Source organism: Bombina bombina, chromosome 4, assembly GCF_027579735.1.
Source record: "Bombina bombina isolate aBomBom1 chromosome 4, aBomBom1.pri, whole genome shotgun sequence".
Classification (NCBI taxonomy): Eukaryota; Metazoa; Chordata; class Amphibia; order Anura; family Bombinatoridae; genus Bombina; species Bombina bombina.
In genome coordinates this window covers 527,164,671-527,185,479 of record NC_069502.1, presented here as the reverse complement: position 1 = coordinate 527,185,479, position 20,809 = coordinate 527,164,671, and the positions used below count along the sequence as shown (strand labels likewise).

Sequence of the window (20,809 nt, the reverse complement as noted above, 5' to 3'; positions counted from 1 at the left end):
TTGGTGATAAAAGTAAATTGGAAAGTTGTTTAAAATTACATGCCCTATCTGAAACATGAAAGTTTTTTTTGGACTTGACTGTCCCTTTAAGTCTGGACAACACAGGGTTTTCCACTATCTGTGTCCATTATTTGCATTCAGCAGAATCAATATGATAAACTGCAAATTAGGGACGGGTATGTGGCAAGGTTAAGATTGTAAAGCTTCGCTGTGGGCTCTTTCATTTTTCAGGACAGGAAAACCCACAATGTTTAGACATAAATTACAATCCATTTAAAGGGATATGAAACCCAATTTTTTTTTCTTTCATGATTCAGACAGAACATTCAATTTTAAGCAACTTTCTATGTTACTCCTATTTTCACATTTTATCATTCTCTTGGTATCTTTTTTGAAAAGCAGGAATCTGGGTAACACTTGCTGATTGGTGACTACAAGTAGCCACAAATCAGTACGTGCTACCCAGGGTCTGAACCAAAAATAAGAGCTGCTAAGGTCTCCTGCTTTAAAAAAAAAAAAAGTTACCAAGAGAACGAAGAAAAATTAATAGGAGTAAATTCGAAAGTTGTTTAAAATTGCATGTGCTATCTGAATCATGAAAGAAAAACTGTGTGTTTCATATCCCTTTAAGTGACACTGTGCAACACCTAAATCACACCCTTGACGGGTATGTCCCTGTACTTCCCAGACACGGCCCAACCTTGCCAACAAAGAACAGACTGACTGGTCATCCTTCTGGACAATCCCATCTGTACCCTTTGATAGGCCAGTGCCTTGTCAAGTCTGTCTACCCGGGTAACATGGAGATGCCCTCAAACTTCATTGATGTCTTAAATATTGAGCTATTGGTAAATTTCTACGTTTAAGGATACTTGCTAGTTGAGAAATAACGCACAATGTAACCTAGTTCTGCGATACAAATAATGCTACCCTCTTGCAATGCCCACTTTAAAAATGGCACTCTGATTCTCAACAACCAACCACACAACCTTTATGCCTATTTCCTTGCTGCAATTCCGAGCATGCGTGCTACATTCATTTGTTTCCGCAAATGTCCTCGCCCAGTCGGTGACGTTCCCGGAAGTGGGCGGGCGCTGGTTTGTTGTAGTTTGTCTGGTTTTGCGCTGTGATCGGTAACTGGCAAGGTACGGGAGACTAACACATAATGGCTATGAATTACAACGCTAAAGAGGAGGATGGGCATCATAACTCCTCGGGATCTGGACCCGGCGGTACCGTGAAGAGTAGGAAGCCGGATAATACGGCCTTTAAGCAGCAGCGGCTCCCTGCCTGGCAGCCTATCCTCACTGCTGGCACTGTGCTGCCGGCGTTTTTCGTTATCGGCATTATCTTCATCCCTATAGGTATCGGGATATTAGTCACTTCTAACAACATACGGGAGTTTGAGGTGAGGCTGTGCTTATACCTGTTCCAGGGAGAAACTAGACTAGAGTCCTTGTCAAAGAAGGAACTGATGTTAATATATTACCCACTCTGGTAGCCAAGTAGTTAAATAGGTGTTAACGGATTAGATGAATGACACATTGTGGTATAATGATAATATATATGTACAGGTGAAACTTTAGAGAGCTGTTATATATAATCATATCATACATTTTACATCGCTTAGCGATCAGTACAATAATGTTAATGTAATGTGTGTTTAGAACTATGTTTAGTCGCTCTAACTGATGTCTCTCTGGTTCCAAAATTATTATTTAGTACCAGTTTTCCATTCGTTCTCTTTTAAAATGTGTTGGCCATTTTTATATAAAGATGTAACACCTCAATAGCTGGATTAATAATAATAAAAAAAGCAATGCCCAATGTGTGGCCCTAAAAACCATTACAGAGTTTATGCTCAAAGAAGAAATGTAGGCATATTGCTTTCAGCCCTATTTCTGTAGGACATACTCAACTGTGGACTGGGACATTCTAGGATGTTCCAACATTGATGGAAATTACTATATTGTAGAGTACAGACTATTTCCAACAAGTAAGGGAGCTCTCTTAGATATGCCAGGTATTAATTTAACTTACTGAGTCTAATATTTGACTTGTGTTTTAAAGATTGTTACTTCTTGACTGATCAGATCACTATACATGATTTGACCAGTTAAGGAGGGACACATTGTGTGCATATACTGGAAGGTTTAAAATACATTGCAGAAGGATGTTGGGGTAAGCATCCCTTTAATTACTAGTGCTGTTTTAAAATTGTCATGGTTGTGATGTATTTGATATTCTTTTCTAATTTTTATGGTGGTTCTACACATAGAATGAATGATGGACTTTATTTAATAAGACAATAACAATTTAAGAATGTATGATTATATCTAAATCCCCATCCATTTATTTTTATTTTTTTTGTTCTTTGTTTTATTAGAGTAAGGTTGCTGATTCTGGGTTGCGCCAGTGCTCAGTGAGGTACATTGGCTGCTGGTATAAAAGTGCACGTGTTATTGGTTTATGTTGCTGTATTACTGTGTTCAGTGAGATTTCTGCAGCTGTGTTGCACCTATACTCAGGGGGGGCATTAGCTTTGTGTGTGTGAGGTAGATTACTGTTTTCTGTTTTGAGTGATAATAAAGTATCAGATGAGTCAGTGCATCCATAACATTGTGTCTTTTTTTTCCTCTGCAATAATCTGTTAAATAAAACTTTACATCTATGTCCAGTGTTGTGTGTAGAGATCAATATATCAGGCCTTGATTAAACTAGGTAACAGTGGTATTGGGGTGGCTCTGAATCCCCATACATCTCTCTGTGCATCAGAACACTGCCTTGTTAAATCTGCTAGTGCAGCACTAACAGTTGTGCTAGCGGATGAAGGGTGGGCAGCAACTAAATTGTGTGAGCTCTTAACCACTACACAGCTCCCCTCTTTGTATCTGTGGAGCAGGGGTGAGCATACTGCTCAGTTAGCGCAGGAGTTTCTCAGAAACGTGGTTTATAGACATGGCAAGAGAACTGAAGAAAACGTCTAGAGTCAAGTGATATCCAGTTTAGTTCTTTTATCATATAACAATAAGTTTTTTAATCACACTGCAGGACAAATCGGCATAATAAGTTTTTTTATAGATAGTTGTAAGTTTACTGAGATAAATCTGAGGCGCAGATAAATACACACTATCCCCGTAATCAATTGGTGGGATCAGCATTTGTTGTACAATACGTTAAATAACCTCAGGATTTAATTCTAAAAAGGGCTCAAATTTTATGGTACTGTTTGGCCAGTAGTTTGTCAATATGTGGTCCTCTATCAGAGGACAACCCCAAACCAATAGAAGGGCACCGTTGATGATGACGTCAGCCCTGAGTAAGTCCTGCGAAACGCAGGGGATGAAACGCACGTAGGCTGTTGCTACACACAGCAGGAGATGCGATTACAAGGGTCGAGTTTGGAACACGCTGGACAACAGAAATTACTTTCTTTTATACGGTGGTTGGAGCTGTGGAATCAAAGTAGCTTGAATACAAGGATATCAAACATATCACAATTTGAGGCTGTGTTGCAGGATTTTTTTTTTTTTAGAGGTCAGAAGATGGATCTGTACTAAACAGTAACCATGGTTTTTGGGATGATTATAATTACAAAAATCAAATAACGCAGAGTTAAACATTACATTATCAAACTTTAGGCTGGCCCGTAAACTCCTGTAAATATCTCGGTATATGGCTTGACCTAAATGGGGCTGGAGCTGTTGCAGAAGAGGATGATTATGGAAGAATCTGGGCCACAGAAAGGGAAGGAAGAGACAGAGAGGCCAGTTCTGAACTGATACACTCCAGTAGATTTGTGAGAATAAGTTATGATGTTGGTTGCAATGTCAGTGATATCCGTTCTCTATTAAAGGGACAATCTACTTGACCTTTACTACCCATCCTCCAACTTTGCATAACCAACATTATTATATTAATATACGTTATAACATCTTAAAGGGACACTAAACCCAAAATTTTTCTTTCGGGATTCAGATAGAGCATGCAATTTTAAGCAACTTTCTAATTTTACTCCTATTATAAAATTTTCTTCATTCTCTTGCTATCTTTATTTGAAAAAGGCATCTAAGTTTGTTTTTTTGTTCAGGACTCTGGACAGCACTTTTAATTGGTGGATGAATGTATCCACCAATCAGCAAGAACAACCCAGGTTGTTCACCATAAATGGGCTGGAATCTAAGCTTGCATTTCAAATAAAGATACCAAGAGGAAGACCAAAATTTGATAATAGGAGTAAATTAGGAAGTTGCTTAAAATGTCATGCTCTATCTGAATCATGAAATAAAAAATTTAAGTTCAGTTTCCCTTTAAGTTTGCCTGTTTCTAAGATCCAGAAGGCCGCCACTTATCTCAGCTAGACACTTTTAGCTTACGTGTGCCACATAGATAACAACATTGTGCTGACTCCTGTGGAGAATGATAATGTTATGCAAGATCCAGCACGGACTGTCTAAAATGAAGATTGTAAAAAAACACTGAGATAAGGGCCATTTTACATACATTTGATAAAAATGCTCGACAAAACATAAGCATTTAAATTTATATCCCAGTGATTTATGTGTATATCATATATTCCATTTACAGTATAACTATGTACACATAACATCCAGTACAACGTCTCAGCTATATCACATACCAAATTAAGTTTCTGACACTCTAGGTCACTATATTAACAAAAATAGAAACTTTAAATAGGTCTAAAAGATTGCGACAGAAGTATTTAATTCAACTGGGTTCCTAATAAATAATAATGCAGGTTATTTACAATGGTGAGATGTGAGATCTATATAAATATTTGTGTTCACCACAAAAAAGTTTGCAAACTGTGTGTCATTATGAAGTAGCCATTTTCTGCTATTCCAAGCACAAGTTAATTGTATAATTTAACACAAATACATGTATTTAATGATAATTTGTGCAATACAAATTAAATATTTTTTTATATTGGCTAATTTTATGACCCACTAAAAAGGTCCTAGGGAGAACACTAATATAGATGTTTTGTTTATAGTACTTTTTTACTTATATATTAAAATAAACGTACTAAACACTGGCATTATATTATGCAAGTTTTAACATTGGAAAAATAAAGATTTAGTGTATTGGGTTTGAAATTGTCGAGCTCAGTAATATTATAGTACAGGTGGCCCTCGTTTTACAACGGTTCAATTTACACCGTTTCAGAATAACAACCTTTTTTTCCAGTCATGTGACTGCTATTGAAAAGCATTGAGAAGCAGTGCATTTATTAAAATAGTCAGTAGGTGGAGCTATCCGCTTGTTTTGCAGCAAAGCCAAGCAAGCTGAAATTAATCAATGTAACCAGACCTGAGCTATAGAGCATATTTCAAAGGAACAAGATCTTCCTGTCTATAAATCATTCCAGATTGAAATGCATAGAAAGAATTGTTTGCATAAAAATGCAAGTGAAGTCTGTGTTGTGTGATTATTTTATTAGGTTTATAATGCTGTTTAGCAAATGTTTTTGTTCATTTAACTTAGTTTAATTATATATTCTGTGTTGTCTGATTATTTTATTAGGTTTATAATGCTGTTTAGCATTTAAAGTCTTCATCTCAAAGCTTTAAAAATAATGTATTAGATGTTACTTATGACAATTTTGAAAGGGGCCTGGAACCTATCTCCCTCACTTCCCATTGACTTACATTATAAACTGGGTTTCAATTTACAACGGTTTCGATTTACAACCATTCCTTCTGGAACCTAACCCCGGCGTAAACTGAGGGCTACCTGTATATAGTAGTATAAAGCCCCTGGTACAATTTGTCCTGGTTCATTAAATGTTTTTCCTGTGTCTTAAACTCTTAAAATTCTAATGTAGCTTTATAAATAAAACAATTCCTGTTTTTTAATTTCGTATTTATGTGCAATTTAACTGTTTTTTATTTTTGTATACTTTGTGTGGAGAACAACTTTTTTAATGATACAAAAGCACCAAAGCTATAAGCTGTGAGGTAAAGGGTTATAGTGCTGTTATTATCCGTGTGTGATTATAACTGTATTGAAAAAGCCCAGTTTGGGAAAAATTGAAGATTAACTTGAAATAGTTTACTAATTTGATATTGCTTTTTTCCATAGATTGATTACACTGGAATAGAGCCAGACAGCCCATGCCACAAGTGTTTAAATGCTACATTGAGCGGTGCTACCTGTTACTGTACAATTAATTTTACTCTGGACTATGCATTTGAGGTATGTTTTTTTTTTTTTTGTGTTTTTTTTTTATATATAAAATGTGTTTATCTGTTTGTGTGTGTATGTATGTGTGTATGTGTGTTAGGGCTGGGCGATATGGGTGGAAAAAAAATTTGCGTTTTTAAAAAACAAACAAAAAAAAAACGCGATTGAGATTTAATCGCAATTTTATTAAAAATTACTATAACACCTTCATTTTTCAATAAACCATTTATTTAACACTACGTTTCTCAATGTCCAATACACTATTGGAGCATAAAAATACAAACCACAAAATAGTTAAAATAAAATTAGCTAGTGCTAAGTCCCTTTATTTAACAGTACACTACAGAATCTTACTGTACATATTTCTCAATGTCCAATGTACTCTTGGAGCATAAAAATACAAACCACAAAAGAAGTTAAAAAAAAAAAAAAAGTCAGTAAGGCACTATAAAGTATTTGTACAATACTCACTTTATTGCTCACAACTTTGAGCTGTCCCACCGCCACACCACTGCTTGACCACCCCCACACTACTGCCAGATGACTCCCACACACTCTTCAATCTCTTCCAAAATGGTCGTTTTGCAGGCATTCTCAGGTCCGCCCACGGCCGCACACTGGTCTGCCACTCATCCTCCCTCTCCGCCTCCGTTTTCAGGACAATCTGAGGATTTTTTTTTCTTTTTAAATAGTGTACACTCGCGGTTTTAAAACCACGGCGACTAATCACGGTTTAATACCGCATCCGCGATTAATTGTGCAGCCCTAATATATATACTGTGTGTATGTATGTATGTATGTATGTGTGTGTATATATATATATATATATATATATATATATATATATATATATATATATATATATATATATATATATATATATACTCACATATATGTCTATATATTAGGGCTGTACGATATGGGAAAAAGTGAATATCGCAAAATAACAAATAAACGCAGCTGGGGGTTTTCTTATGCAGCTCTAATAAAAAAAAAAAAAGGCCTTTCTAAATGTTTAACAAATTCAGTGAAAGAAATTCCATACAACACATGGACCGCTTCATTGACTAGCCTCCAGCATCCTATCTGATGCCAATTCCAATGAGATCATGAACACAATGACAAACCCATAACCTCACAAAAAGCCCTACTTATACACCAACACAATATTTACTCAAACACTTATTACAGCTTTCTTTCCTAAGATATGGTGAGTCCACGGCTTGAGTAATTACTGTTGGGAATATCACTCCTGGCCAGCAGGAGGAGGCAAAGGGCACCACAGTTAAACTGCTAAGTATCACTCCCTTACCCACAACCCCCAGTCATTCTCTTTACCTTCGGTGCATGGAGGAGGTGAAGTTTAGGTGTCTGAAGAAAATTTTTGATTTAATCTACAAGCAAGTTTTGGATTATAGCCATATTCCACATCATTCCTTGCAGTTGGGTAGTGGTGGCTTTAAAGCAGTTAGGAACTTGTAAAGAGGTACTTACTGCGTTTTCCTAACAATTGCTGCCCTAGTTTAGAAATCCAGAGTTGGCTACTCCTGTTCTTTCTTTTTCAAAGGTCTCTGTGAAGAACTGTGTCTTCTCATACCTTGTAACTGTCTACATGCCGGACAGCGGAACAGGTAAGTGCTTTTTCTTCCAGTTGGGGAGACCATGCACTTAACAAATTAAGACACTGCTTTTTTATTGGGACATAGATAATCCTGTTGTATGGGTTACACTGGGGCATGAATCAGGCACTGTAGCATGTGTGAGACTAACTTTTAAACTCTTTTAAAAAGAAAAGGTAAAGTGTTTTTATTGGGCTTTATTTTCTGACACATTTACTTGATAAAACGATTCAAGTTTAAACTGAAAGTAAGGCTGAATTTTCTATTTCAGCAAGCTTATTCCTTTCCCCTTTGCTTTAAAATAAAATGATGCAACATTTTAAACTGTCTGGTTTGAAAAAACGGTTATTTATGGTACTCTGTGTACCAGGAAGCTATTTTTAGCGCCTCTCTGTGTCGCAGCAGTAATTTGAGCTCTGCAGTTGCGGTCACATGACAGGCTTTACTTCATAAAGTTTCTGAGGAAAAAGTTGTTTTTCTCCATTTCTGGGTGATCCGGTCTAAATTGGTAGTGGTAAGGCACCTTAGTAATTGAGGTATAGGGTTGCCTGAAGGGTATTTTAGAAGTTTATTTGATGTTATTAAATGTTTTTTCTTAACTTTTCTCACATAATTTTAGCTGGGTATTGATTCTAATTTTCCTTAGCTTATTTTTAGGCTTGCGCCGATACCAAGTAATTGCATACTCATGCAAATGCACCGATACTTAAACCGAAACTTCCACTTCCTACCCATACGCCATCTTGTGCCGTTTTTCTAACTGCATGTTCCCATTTCATTTTAAGATGGAGTGAAGACTTAACTAAAAATTGTTCACTTCTGTCCTGCCAATACAAATTGCTGCTATTTATATTATTGTACGTTTGAGAGCAGTGCTCCAAAAGCTGCTACTATACAGCTGGAAGTCTACCTGGGAGAGATCACTGTACCTCATTTAGACAAACCCCTGAAGTACTGAGCCATTAATAAACTGAGATTTCCAGCTCTGGCTAAAATGGCCCAAAAATAACTTTCAGCCCCATGCAGTAGTGTGAAAAGTGAAAGACTGTTCAGCTTAGCATCAAACGTCCTTAATGATAAAAGAAACTTATAGCTGAACATGCAGAGATGCTTCTGTTCCTTAATAAGAACTAACTTTAGAATATTTTTTTTCAAATTGCTAGATTGCCTGTTATACTGCTAGTTCTCATCTTGAACAATGTGCTCAAAACATACTGTACTCTGAGGAACATCCTTAGCCAGGGCTGGGCTGGGAATAAAAAGTAGCCCTGGAAAAATATGAAGACCAGCCCTATTTTCTGTTGAGTCAGTAGAATGCAAATGCCCCATTTTTCTGAAAGGGGATTACTGGGACACTCCTTCCCCAATGATTTTTTTCAGAATTAAATTATATTACTTTGTATTAAATACAAATGTCAGATTGATGTTATATAGGCACCCTACAACCCAATTGCACCCTGTAATCACCCCTTTAAATTGTAGCTTTCCAGCCCCAACTGCTGCAGCTGTTATTTATTGTTAATATATTTATTGTAATATTTTTATTTACAAAACATATTTTAAAATTGGCCTGCTGACCTTCAAAGCCTTAAACAACCAAGGCCCACAGTACCTGAAAGAGCTCATGACACCCAACACCCGCTCACTTAGGTCAGCCAACACATCCCTCCTCTCAGTGCCAAGAATAAGGACAAACTCAGGCTCCAGAGCATTCGGCCACGCTGCCCCTACTTTCTGGAACTCTTTACCGTGCGCATAGAGGCACCGTCCTTAAAGACTTTAGCTTTTTTTTTTTTTTTAAAGACCCACCTCTTCTATCAGGCATTCAGTCCGCTTATCTGACTTTCAGAGATTCCTAACTTTTATGTCTTTATGTTGGTATATTTGTAAAGTGCTTTGAGTCTCACAGGGAGAAAAGCGCTTTATAAATCGCAAATTATTATTCTATTATTATTATAACTTTGTGACAACAATCAAATAAAACTGTTTAATTATTTCAAAATGTCTTTTGAGTTACAGTTCATAATTATAAAGAAGCTATCTTGACTCAGTAGTCTGTATTGTGCTTGGTAAACTCATATGACGTAAAAAAAAAGTATCGGTACTTGTACTCGGTCTTAAAGAAATGGTATTGGTGCAACCCTATTTATTTTAATTGAATATTCAAATCTTTGAAACTTATCTGTATAAGTTTATTTACCGTTTCACAACATGTCTGATATAGAGCAAGAGTTTGCTCTCATGAATTCATGCTTATTATGTTTAGATGCACAAATTGCAGATCCTATGCAATTTTGTTCTTCATGTGTCAAGAAAGCCGTGCAAAATAACGGTAAATTTTTTGAGCATAATGTCTCTCAGGATGATGCTGTTAAACTAATACCTCAGCTTTCTCCTGCTACGTTCCAAGCCTCAATGGCGTCACATGCAGTGCCCTGCGGTTCCTCTATAACTCCTAGTGGAGTTAATTTAAAAGCAGAAATTGCTGCCCAGGTATCTTTAGCGGTATCTGCGGCATTAGCTGCCATTCCCAGATTACAGGGAAAACGCAAGAGGAAATCTAGAAATTCAGAAAATAAGGTGCCCGTCCTCAGTTCTGCTTCCCAAGTTGCCCGTCCACTCTGGCTAAGAGAACCACTTTTCCTATTGAGGATAGCTGCTCTTTTAAGGATCTGATGGACAAGAAGCTGGAGGCTTATTTGAAAAAGATTTATGTTCATCAAGGTCTCCAATGGCAACCTGCGGTGTGTATTGCCACCGTGACTAGTGTGGCATTTTATTGGTTTGACACCTTGGGCACGATCCGATATACGGCGTAGTTTTCGGCGCAAGCGAGGGAACCCACGCCGCCCGTAATTTCACCTCGCAACTCGAGCTATCCAATATACTGCGCCGTCAGATGGTAAACTGGCGTAAGTAGGAAAAAACGGCGATCAACTAAAATGTGCGCAAATACACATTTTAGTCGTCGCAAGTACTTACGCCAGTATTTTGTTCACCTAAAGTCTCAATAAAGAGTAGTTTGATGCAAATTAGGCTACGAATCGTAAAAAATAACCGCAAGTTCTAAAAGATGCGCCACATAATTAGAAGGTGTTATAAATGATAAGAAGGTGTTATGATCATTTGAGCCATCCTAGGTTTTGCTTTCAACTAAGAATACCAAGAGAACAAAGCAAGTGTTCTAATTAAATATGAAAGTAGTTAGAAATAACATGCCCTATTTAAAAGAAGGTTTTCTTTGGAGTTGACTGTCCCTTTATATATTTTGGCATCCGTGCCAAGCTTTGTTAGCATTAGATTAAATTACACCAGTGGGTTCTAAAGAGATGGAGGTAATCCAATTTACATTAAATAAGCAAGTATATGTCCCCAATGTGATAAAGTACCTACAAGCTCAATCCATTTGACTATTTCAAATACACAGATAAACCTTAAAAAAAGCAATATCATAGTATACTGTCCCTTTAACCTTGAGATGCTGCTTAAATGTATGTGTTTGTTAAGGCTTCCAGGGAGTTACGTTGGTTTTTTTAGTCAGTGCAAGGGCTCCTGCACCTGCAATTTGTAATGAGATGAGAATGGAGTAGATTTTCTGAAATCTGCGCGCGCAAGTCCTTACGCTGTATATTGGATACCAAACTGCGCATGTTTTGTATGTCAGTCTAAGGGTAAAAATAATACGGGGCAAAGTCAGAAATATACGCGCGTAACGTATATAGGATACCAAACCCGCACAAAGGATAGGATTAAAGCTCTTAAACTTTGATGAATGAAAGCCCGTTTTTTAAAAAACTATTAAAAACAGGGGCACTTTCATTCATCAGTTTACAAAGCAGCCGTTTTGATTAAAAACTTAACTTTTTTTCTTTTCACAGCCAGAGCAGCTTCACGCGTCCGCAATGACTAATCTGGCTTCCTCCAATCGCAGCATGGCCTCAGGCAATGACTACCCTGGGGGGAAATCCGTTATTGGAGGTGCTCTGGCTGTGAAAAGAAAAAAAGGTACGTTTTTAATCAAAACGGCTGCTTTGTAAACTTGAAAGTGCCCCTGTTTTTAATAGTATTTTTAAAAAACAGGCTTTTATTCACCAAAGTTTCCCTTCACTTTAAGTTGGCCAATTCCATTATTGCAGATGCCATTTTACAGGTTGTTAGACTAGGAGCTAAAACTTCTAGATTCGCTGTCCTAGCCCGCAGGGTGTTATGGTTGAAATCCTGCTCTGCGGACGTTTCCTCTAAAGTCAAGCTTCTGGCGATTTCCTTACAAGGGCAAAACTTTGTTTGGACCCAGTTTGGCTGAAATTATCTCTGATATTACGGGTGGAGAAAGGTCTTTTCTACCTCCAAGATAAGAAGAATAGGCCTAAAGGATGTCAGAGTAATTTTCGTTCCTTTCGTAACTTCAGAGGAAAGCCTTCCCCTTCTTCTTCCAAGCAGGAAAAAATCCAAGTATTTTTGGAAACCCAATCAGGATCGGATCAGGTGGGGGGCAGACTTTCTCAGTTCTCTTAAGCCTGGATACGAGGTGTCCATGATCCCTGGACTGTGGACATAGTATCCCAGGGTTACAAATTGGAATTCAAGACTTTTCCTCCCAGAGGCAGATACCTTCTCTCAAGATTATCTGCAGACCAGATAAAGAGAGAGACGTTCTTGAAATGTATGCAACATTTTTCCTCCCTGGGAGTGATAGTTCCAGTGCAGGAACAGGGTCTCGGGTTCTACTCCAACCTATTTGTAGTTCCCAAAAAAGAGGGAACGTTCCGTCACATTCTAGACTTCAAGTTTCTCAAAGTTCCATCCTTTAAGATGGAGACTATACTCTCCATTCTTCCTTTAGTACAAGAGGGTCAGTTCATGACAACCATAGACCTAAAGGATGCGTATCTTTATGTTCCTATTCACAGGGACCATCACAGATTCCTGAGATTTGCCTTTCTGGACAAACATTTCCAGTTCGTGGCCCTTCCATTTGGTCTAGCCACGGCTCCCATAATTTTTTCAAAGGTTCTGGGGGCTCTTTTGGCAGTTATCGGTTCTTGTGGAATTGCTGTGGTACCCTATCTGGACGACATATTGGTTCAGGGGCCATCTATTCAACAAACAAAATCTCACACAAAGATATTGTTGTCTTTTTTTTCATTCCCATGGATGGAATGTGAATCTGGAAATAAGCTCCCTTTCTCCTGCTACAAGAGTAGTGATCTTAAGGGCCACAATAAATTCTCTATTGATGAAGATTTTTCTGACAGAGGTCAGGAAAAACTAAATAATTTCCTCTTGCCTCTCTCTTCAGGCTATTGCTCATTCTTTAGTGGCTCAATGTATGGAGGTAATCGGTCTGATGGTTGTTTCCATGGATATCATTCCTTTTGCTCGTTTCCATTTGAGAGCTCTCCAGTTGCACATGCTCAGACAATGGAATGGCGATCATGCAGATCTATCTCAGAGAATAGTTATATCAGTCGTCAAGGGATTCTCTCCCATGGTGGATTTCTCAGGAACATCTAGCTCAGGGCATATGCTTTCGGAGACCTTCCTGGGTGATCGTGACCATGAACACCAGCCTGCTGGGCTGGTGAGCAGTCTGGAACTTGTTAAAAGCTCAGTGCCTTTGAACTCGGGAGGAGTCTGCTCTTCCCATAAACATCTTGGAGTTGAGGGCGATTTACAATGCTTTATTGACTTGTCCTCAGCCCAGTTTATCAGGTTCTAGTCAGACAACATAACCTCTGTGGCTTACATCAATCACAAGGGAGGAACTCTGAGTTCCTTAGCCATGAAGGAGGTTACTCGGATTCTTCAGTGGACAGAGACCCACAATTGCTGTCTATCTGCCATCCACATTCCAGGGGTAGACAACTGGGAAGCAAATTTTCTGAGCTGACAGACTTTTCATCCCGGGGAGTGGGAACTCCATCCAGAGGTGTTTTCCAGCTTAGTACTCCAAATGTGTGCGCCGGAGTTAGATCTGATGGCATCCCATCAGAACGCCAAGCTTCCAAGGTAAAGTTCAAGGTCAAGAGATCCGCAGGCCGTTCTGATAGATGCTCTGGTGGTTCCTTGGGTTTTCAGGTTGGCATACTTGTTTCCTCTCCTTCCACGAGTCATTGCTCGTATCAAACAGGAGAGGGTGTCAGTGATTCTAATAGCCCCTGCATGGCCTTGCAGACCTAGTGGAGATGCCATCTCTACCACCTTGGAGACTACCTCTGAGGAAGGACCTCCTGATTTAGGGTCCCTTCCTTCAACCAAATCTTGTTTCTCTGAAGCTGACTGCTTGGAGATTGAACGCTTAATTCTGTCTAAGCGTCGTTCATTGAGACCATTATTCAGACTCGCAAGCCTGTTACTCGAAAGATTTACCATAAGATATGGCGTAAATTTATTTATTGGTGTGAATCCAAGGGCTACTCTTGGAGTAGAATTAGAATTCCTAGAATTGTATCTTTTCTTCAGGAATACCTGGAGAAGGGATTGTCAGTCAGTACCCTGAAGGGTCAGATTTCTGTTTAATCAGTTTTACTACATAAAGGTATATTACACACATCTGCCAAACGTTTAAGGACAGATCCCTCCTACTAACAACCAAACCCTATTTAACCTGTCATTGCCATATCCACATTGCCTGTTAATTGTTGTACTACGCTCAGATTACTCTGAGAAGAGTTAGCTCTATTTTGTAGTTATATTACCAGGTCTCTGGTAGAATACACCTCTGATTTATCCCAGCTTATTGCAACCTTTTATCTTTTCATCACCTTTTTTTGGAAGCGCAAACTAAACTTTACCGCAATCTCGAATTTGCCTTTCCTACACCGGCAACTGCAGTTCCTTGTCTGTTCCATCATCAGCGGTACATTCGGAACACCCTTACCGCAACCGGAAGTCAGTCACACTCTCACCGGCTTCACTTTTCCTCCTCACGCTGTCGGACGAACATCTCCCCGACTCTATCCTCAGACTAAGGTATCATAGCAGCTCGTTTGGGACTGAAGTTGGTAAGTTCATTCACGATAATCTTCTAAGTTTACCAGGTCTCTAACTCAGATACTAGTGACTGAATCACCAATTGCACTCATTGCTTCTCTTAAACTCCGTGGAAGAATGTATGACTTTTGTAAATATTTTATTCCGGTGTGAGTGTGTGAAGATTGTTTGCGTTATTTGTTTTCAACCTTGTTACAAAGATTGAAGGGTTTATGCTGCACAACAGCTACATCGTATTCAGCCAGTTAGCAGAGATCTGAATCTGCAAACAAACACTTCTCATAGAAAAACTGTGTATTAATGAACACTTGTTCTTTCTATATTCAGTGTCATTTACCTTACTGTTCCTACGACTAAAAAGCTCACAGTTACTGATCTTAGTAAAATCAATTACTTTGCTAAGACAATAAACACAAGAGCAACAAAACCAATTTCACATTGGTCAAGAGCATTACAATGTGCCAGATGTGCAAACTTTTTGTCAGGCCTTGGTCAAAATCAGGCCTGTCTTTAAGTCTCTATATTGGCAGATAGAGGCGCTGGTTCTAAGGGATCTCCAAAGGTTTTTTCTCTGTTTCACAATTTTCCCAGAAGAATTCTGTCTGTATCTGTGTTAAAAGAATATCAAGTTGGCATAGTATGTCTGAGCACCTTAATACATAAATGCAGTATACTCGCAGAATAATATCAGATAAACGGCTCCATAGGTGATTTCACAATCTTCCCAAAAAGGGTTCTGTCTGTATTTGTGTTCAAAGAATATCACATTGACATAGTATGTCTGTGCACCTTAAAGGGACAGTCTAGGCCAAAATAAACTCATGATTCAGATAGAGCATGTACTTTTAAACAATTTTCCAATTTACTTTTATCACCAATTTTGCTTTGTTCTCTTGGTATGCTTAGTTGAAAGCTTAACCTAGGAGGTTCATATGCTAATTTCTTAGACCTTGAAGCCCACCTCTTTCAGATTGCATTTTAACTGTTTTTCACCACTAGAGGGTGTTAGTTCACATATTTCATATAGATAACACTGTGCTCGTGCACGTGAAGTAATCTGGGAGCAGGCACTGATTGGCTAGACTGCAAGTCTGTCAAAAGAACTGAAAAAAGGGGCAGTTTGCAGAGGCTTAGATACAAGATAATCACAGAGGTTAAAAGTATATTATTATAACTGTGTTGGTTATGCAAAACTGGGAAATGGGTAATAAAGGGATTATCTATCTTTTAAAACAATAAAAATTCTGGTGTAGACTGTCCCTTTAATATATAAGTGCAGTATACTCACAGAATGATATCAGGCAAACGGCTCCACAGGTGATATCACAAAAAAACTACGATCAGGAAAGGAAAAAAGCTGGCTTTTTTTAAAAAAAATTTTATTTTGCTCAACGCAAAAGCGTTTCAACAGCTTTTTTTTGCATTGAGCAAAATAAACATTTAAAAAAAAAAAAAAAAAAGCCAGCTTTTTTCCTTTCCTGATCGTTGTTTTTTTGTGAAATCACCTGTGGAGCCTGATATCATTCTGTGAGTATACTGCACTTATATATTAAGGTGCACAGACATACTATGTCAATGTGATATTCTTTGAACACAGATACAGACAGAATTCTTCTGGGAAAATTGTGAATCCTATTGGAGATCCCTTAGAACCAGCGCCTCTATCTGCCAATATACATTGTTTGTACAGCTTTGAGAGGACTGTTTGGAAGGCAGCGGTTCTAACTAAAGGGAAGTAACTATCCTATTGTATACTCCTTTTTTTTTTTTTTTTTTTTTGTTCTATCTTTAAGCCTGTTGCTCCTCCTTGGAGCCTTAACCTTGTTCTTAAAGTTTTACAGCTGGCTCCGTTTGAGCCATTGCATTCCATAGACATTAATGGCCCGATCAGATATGCAGCGTCGCCCGCAAAAGCCGGCGACGCCAAATTTTGCGCTGGTTTGGTATCCTATATACGGCGTAACCTAGAAGTTATGCTCGTATATTTCTGCCTTCGGCCGTAGTTTTTTGGCCCATAGACAGGTATATCAAACCAGCACAGGACTTACGTGGCGAAAATGGAGAAATCTTACTCCATTTTCACCTCGCCACAAATTGCAGGCGTAGTAAGCCTTACGCTGAGTATTGGAGCCCCGTAGCTCCCTAAACTACCTGCAAAATAAAACCTAACGCATGCGCAATGTCTATCTACCTGTCAACCGCGATCCCCCGCCGCAATCCCTAATAAAGTGTTTAACCCCTAAACCACCGCTCCCGGACCCCGCCGCCACCTACATTAAATGTCTAACCCCCTAATGTGATCCACCTACATTAAAATTATTAACCCCTAATGTAATCCCCCTACACCGCAGCCATCTATATTAAAATTATTACCCCCCTAATGTGAGCCCCCTACCCTGCCGCCACCTATTTTAACTATATTACCCCCTAATCTAATCCCCCTACACCGCCGCCACCTATATTAAAATGAATAACCCCTAATCTAACCCCTAATCTAATCCCCCTACACCGCCGCCACCTATATTTAATGTATTAACCCCTAAAATACTAAAATGTCCCTACCCTAAACTAAATTACAAATAGCCCTGAAAAGGGCCTTTTGCGTAGCTTTGCCCCAAAGTAACCAGCTCTATTACCAGCCCTTAAAAGGGCCTTTTGCGGGGCATTGCCCCAAAGTAACCAGCTCTATTACCAGCCCTTAAAAGGGCCTTTTGCGGGGCATTGTCACAAAGTAATTCGCTCTTTTACCTTTAATCTGACCCCCTACACCGCCGCCACCTATATTAAATATATTAACCCCTAATCTAATCCCCCTACACCGCCGCCACCTATATTAAATATATTAACCCCTAATCTGACCCCCCTACACCGCCGCCACTTATATTGAAGGGACAGTTCACCCAAAAATGTTCTCCCATTTAAATTGTTCCCAATTATCCATTTTATCTATTGGAGTGTATTAAATTGTTTACAAGTAGCTCCTTTACCCCTATTTTGGCCTTTGAAATAGCTGATTTAGCTTGTGGTTTCCCAACCTATACTGAAAGTTTTGATACTGCAGTCTCAGCTATTGAATAGCCTAAGTAAACACAGCCAGCAGAAGAAATTAAACTCACAGTGGGGAGTAGGATAGTTAAGTAATAAAATGATAATTTTCCATTTTTCTCTCTATGTATTGAGCTTTAGTTTTCAAGACCAATATAAGATAAGGAAGTAAGTGTGTGTACACAAAGTGATAACATAATGATATGATATTACCTGAGGCTCAACCCATTGTAATAGGCTGTGTTTTAAAAGCACAAAACCAGCTACTTCATATACACAAATAAACCTCAAAATGCAATTTCTCAAATATTTTATACTCTGCAGCTGAAATAATAAGGCATTGAAATACATTAATATAAAAACTATTTTACAGTGTACTGTCCCTTTTATCTATATTAACTCTAATTATATTAGGGTTAATATAGTTATTATATTATATATATTATTAATATACGGCTAGATTTAGAGTTCTGCGGCCAAAGGGGTGCGTGCGTTAGCTACGTGTGCTTTTTTTCCCCCGCACCTTTTAAATACCGCTGGTATTTAGAGTTCACAGAAGGGCTGCGTTAGGCTCCAAAAAGGGAGCGTAGAGCATAATTTACCACCACTGCAACTCTAAATGCCAGCGGTGCTTACGGACGCGGCCAGCTTAAAAAACGTGCTCGTGCACGATTCCCCCATAGGAAACAATGGGGCAGTTTGAGCTGCAAAAAAACCTAACACCTGCAAAAAAGCAGCGTTCAGCTCCTAACGCAGCCCCATTGTTTCCTATGGGGAAACACTTCCTAAGTCTGCACCTAACACCCTAAAATGTACCCCGAGTCTAAACACCCCTAGCCTTACACTTATTAACCCCTAATCTGCCGCCCCGGCTATCGCTGACCCCTGCATTATACTATTAACCCCTAATCTGCCGCTCCGTACACCGCTGCAACCTACGTTATCCCTATGAACCCCTAATCTGCTGCCCCTAACCCCCGCCGACCCCTATGTTATATTTATTACCCCCTAATCTGTCCCCCCCAACGTCGCCGCTACATACCTACAATTATTAACCCCTAATCTGCCGACCGGACCTCACCGCTACTCTAATAAATGTATTAACCCCTAAAGCTAAGTCTAACTCTAACCCTAACACCCCCCTAAGTTAAATATAATTTAAATCTAACGAAATAAAATAAATCTTATTAAATAAATTAATCCTATTTAAAGCTAAATACTTACCTGTAAAATAAACCCTAATATAGCTACAATATAAATAATAATTATATTGTAGCTATTTTAGGATTAATATTTATTTTACAGGCAACTTTGTATTTATTTTAACCAGGTACAATAGCTATTAAATGGTTAATAACTATTTAATAGCTACCTAGTTAAAATAATTACAAAAGTACCTGTAAAATAAATCCTAACCTAAGTTACAATTAAACCTATTCTATCAGCCGGAATTAAGGTAGGAAACTTCTGATTGGCTGATGGAATCAGCCAATCAGATTCAAGTTCAATCCGATTGGCTGATCCAATCAGATTGAGCTCGCATTCTATTGGCTGTTCCGAACAGCCAATAGAATGCAAGCTCAATCTGATTGGATCAGCCAATCGGATTGAACTTGAATCTGATTGGCTGATTCCATCAGCCAATCAGAATTTTCCTACCTTTATTCCGATTGGCTGATAGAATCCTATCAGCCAATCGGAATTCGAGGGACGCCATCTTGGATGACGTCCCTTAAAGGAACAGTCATTCGTCGGGAAGTCGTCGGCCAAGATGGATGTTCCGTGTCGGCGGGATGAAGATGGATCCGGAAGAAAGAAGATTGAAGATGCCGCTTGATAGAAGACTTCAGCCGGATGATGGACCTCTTCAGCTCCCGCTTGGATAAAGACTTCAGCCGGATGATGGACCTCTTCAGCCCCCGCTTGGATAAAGACTTCAGCCGGATGATGGACCTCTTCAGCCCCCGCTTGGATAAAGACTTCAGCCGGATGATGGACCTCTTCAGCTCCCGCTTGGATAAAGACTTCAGCCGGATGATGGACCTCTTCAGCCCCCGCTTGGATAAAGACTTCAGCCGGATGATGGACCTCTTCAGCCCCCGCTTGGATAAAGACTTCAGCCGGATGATGGACCTCTTCAGCCCCCGCTTGGATAAAGACTTCAGCCGGATGATGGACCTCTTCAGCCCCCGCTTGGATAAAGACTTCAGCCGGATGATGGACCTCTTCAGCCCCCGCTTGGATAAAGACTTCAGCCGGATGATGGACCTCTTCAGCCCCCGCTTGGATAAAGACTTCAGCCGGATGATGGACCTCTTCAGCCCCCGCTTGGATAAAGACTTCGATTAGATTAGGGGTATGTGGGTGGTGGGTTGTAATGTTGGGGGGGGGGGTATTGTATGTTTTTTTTACAGGCAAAAGAGCAGAATTCTTTGGGGCATGCCCCGCAAAAGGCCCTTTTAAGGGCTGGCAAGGTAAAAGAGCTTTTCAATTTTTATTTTAGAATAGGGTAGGGCATTTTTTTATTTTGGGGGGCTTTGTTATTTTATTAGGGGGCTTAAAGTAGGTGTAATTAGCTTAAAATTGTTGTAATATTTTTATAATGTTAATAATTTTTTTATTTTTTGTAACTTAGTTCTTTTTTTATTTTTTGTACTTCAGTTAGTGTATTTATTTGTAGGTATTTGTATTTAATTTATTTATTGATAGTGTAGTGTTAGGTTTAATTGTAACTTAGGTTAGGATTATTTAGCTTTTAAATAGGATTAATTTATTTAATAAGATTTATTTTATTTCGTTAGATTTAAATTATATTTAATTTAGGGGGGTGTTAGGGTTAGGGTTAGACTTAGCTTTAGGGGTTAATACATTTATTAGAGTAGCGGTGAGGTCCGGTCGGCAGATTAGGGGTTAATAATTGTAGGTAAGGTAGCGGCGACGTGGGGGGG

General features: G+C 38.9%; 1 protein-coding gene across 1 annotated transcript in view; it reads left to right on the top strand.

Moving 5' to 3' along the window:
* The first annotated feature begins 1,061 nt into the window (after positions 1 to 1,061).
* TMEM30A (transmembrane protein 30A) overlaps positions 1,062 to 20,809 on the top strand; it is a 65,746-nt gene continuing 45,998 nt past the window's right edge. The window contains exons 1-2 of the mRNA XM_053710447.1: positions 1,062 to 1,408; positions 6,103 to 6,216. Coding sequence (XP_053566422.1) covers positions 1,166 to 1,408; positions 6,103 to 6,216 — 357 coding nt within the window. The 5' untranslated portion in view covers positions 1,062 to 1,165. The remainder of the gene's footprint in view (positions 1,409 to 6,102; positions 6,217 to 20,809) is intronic.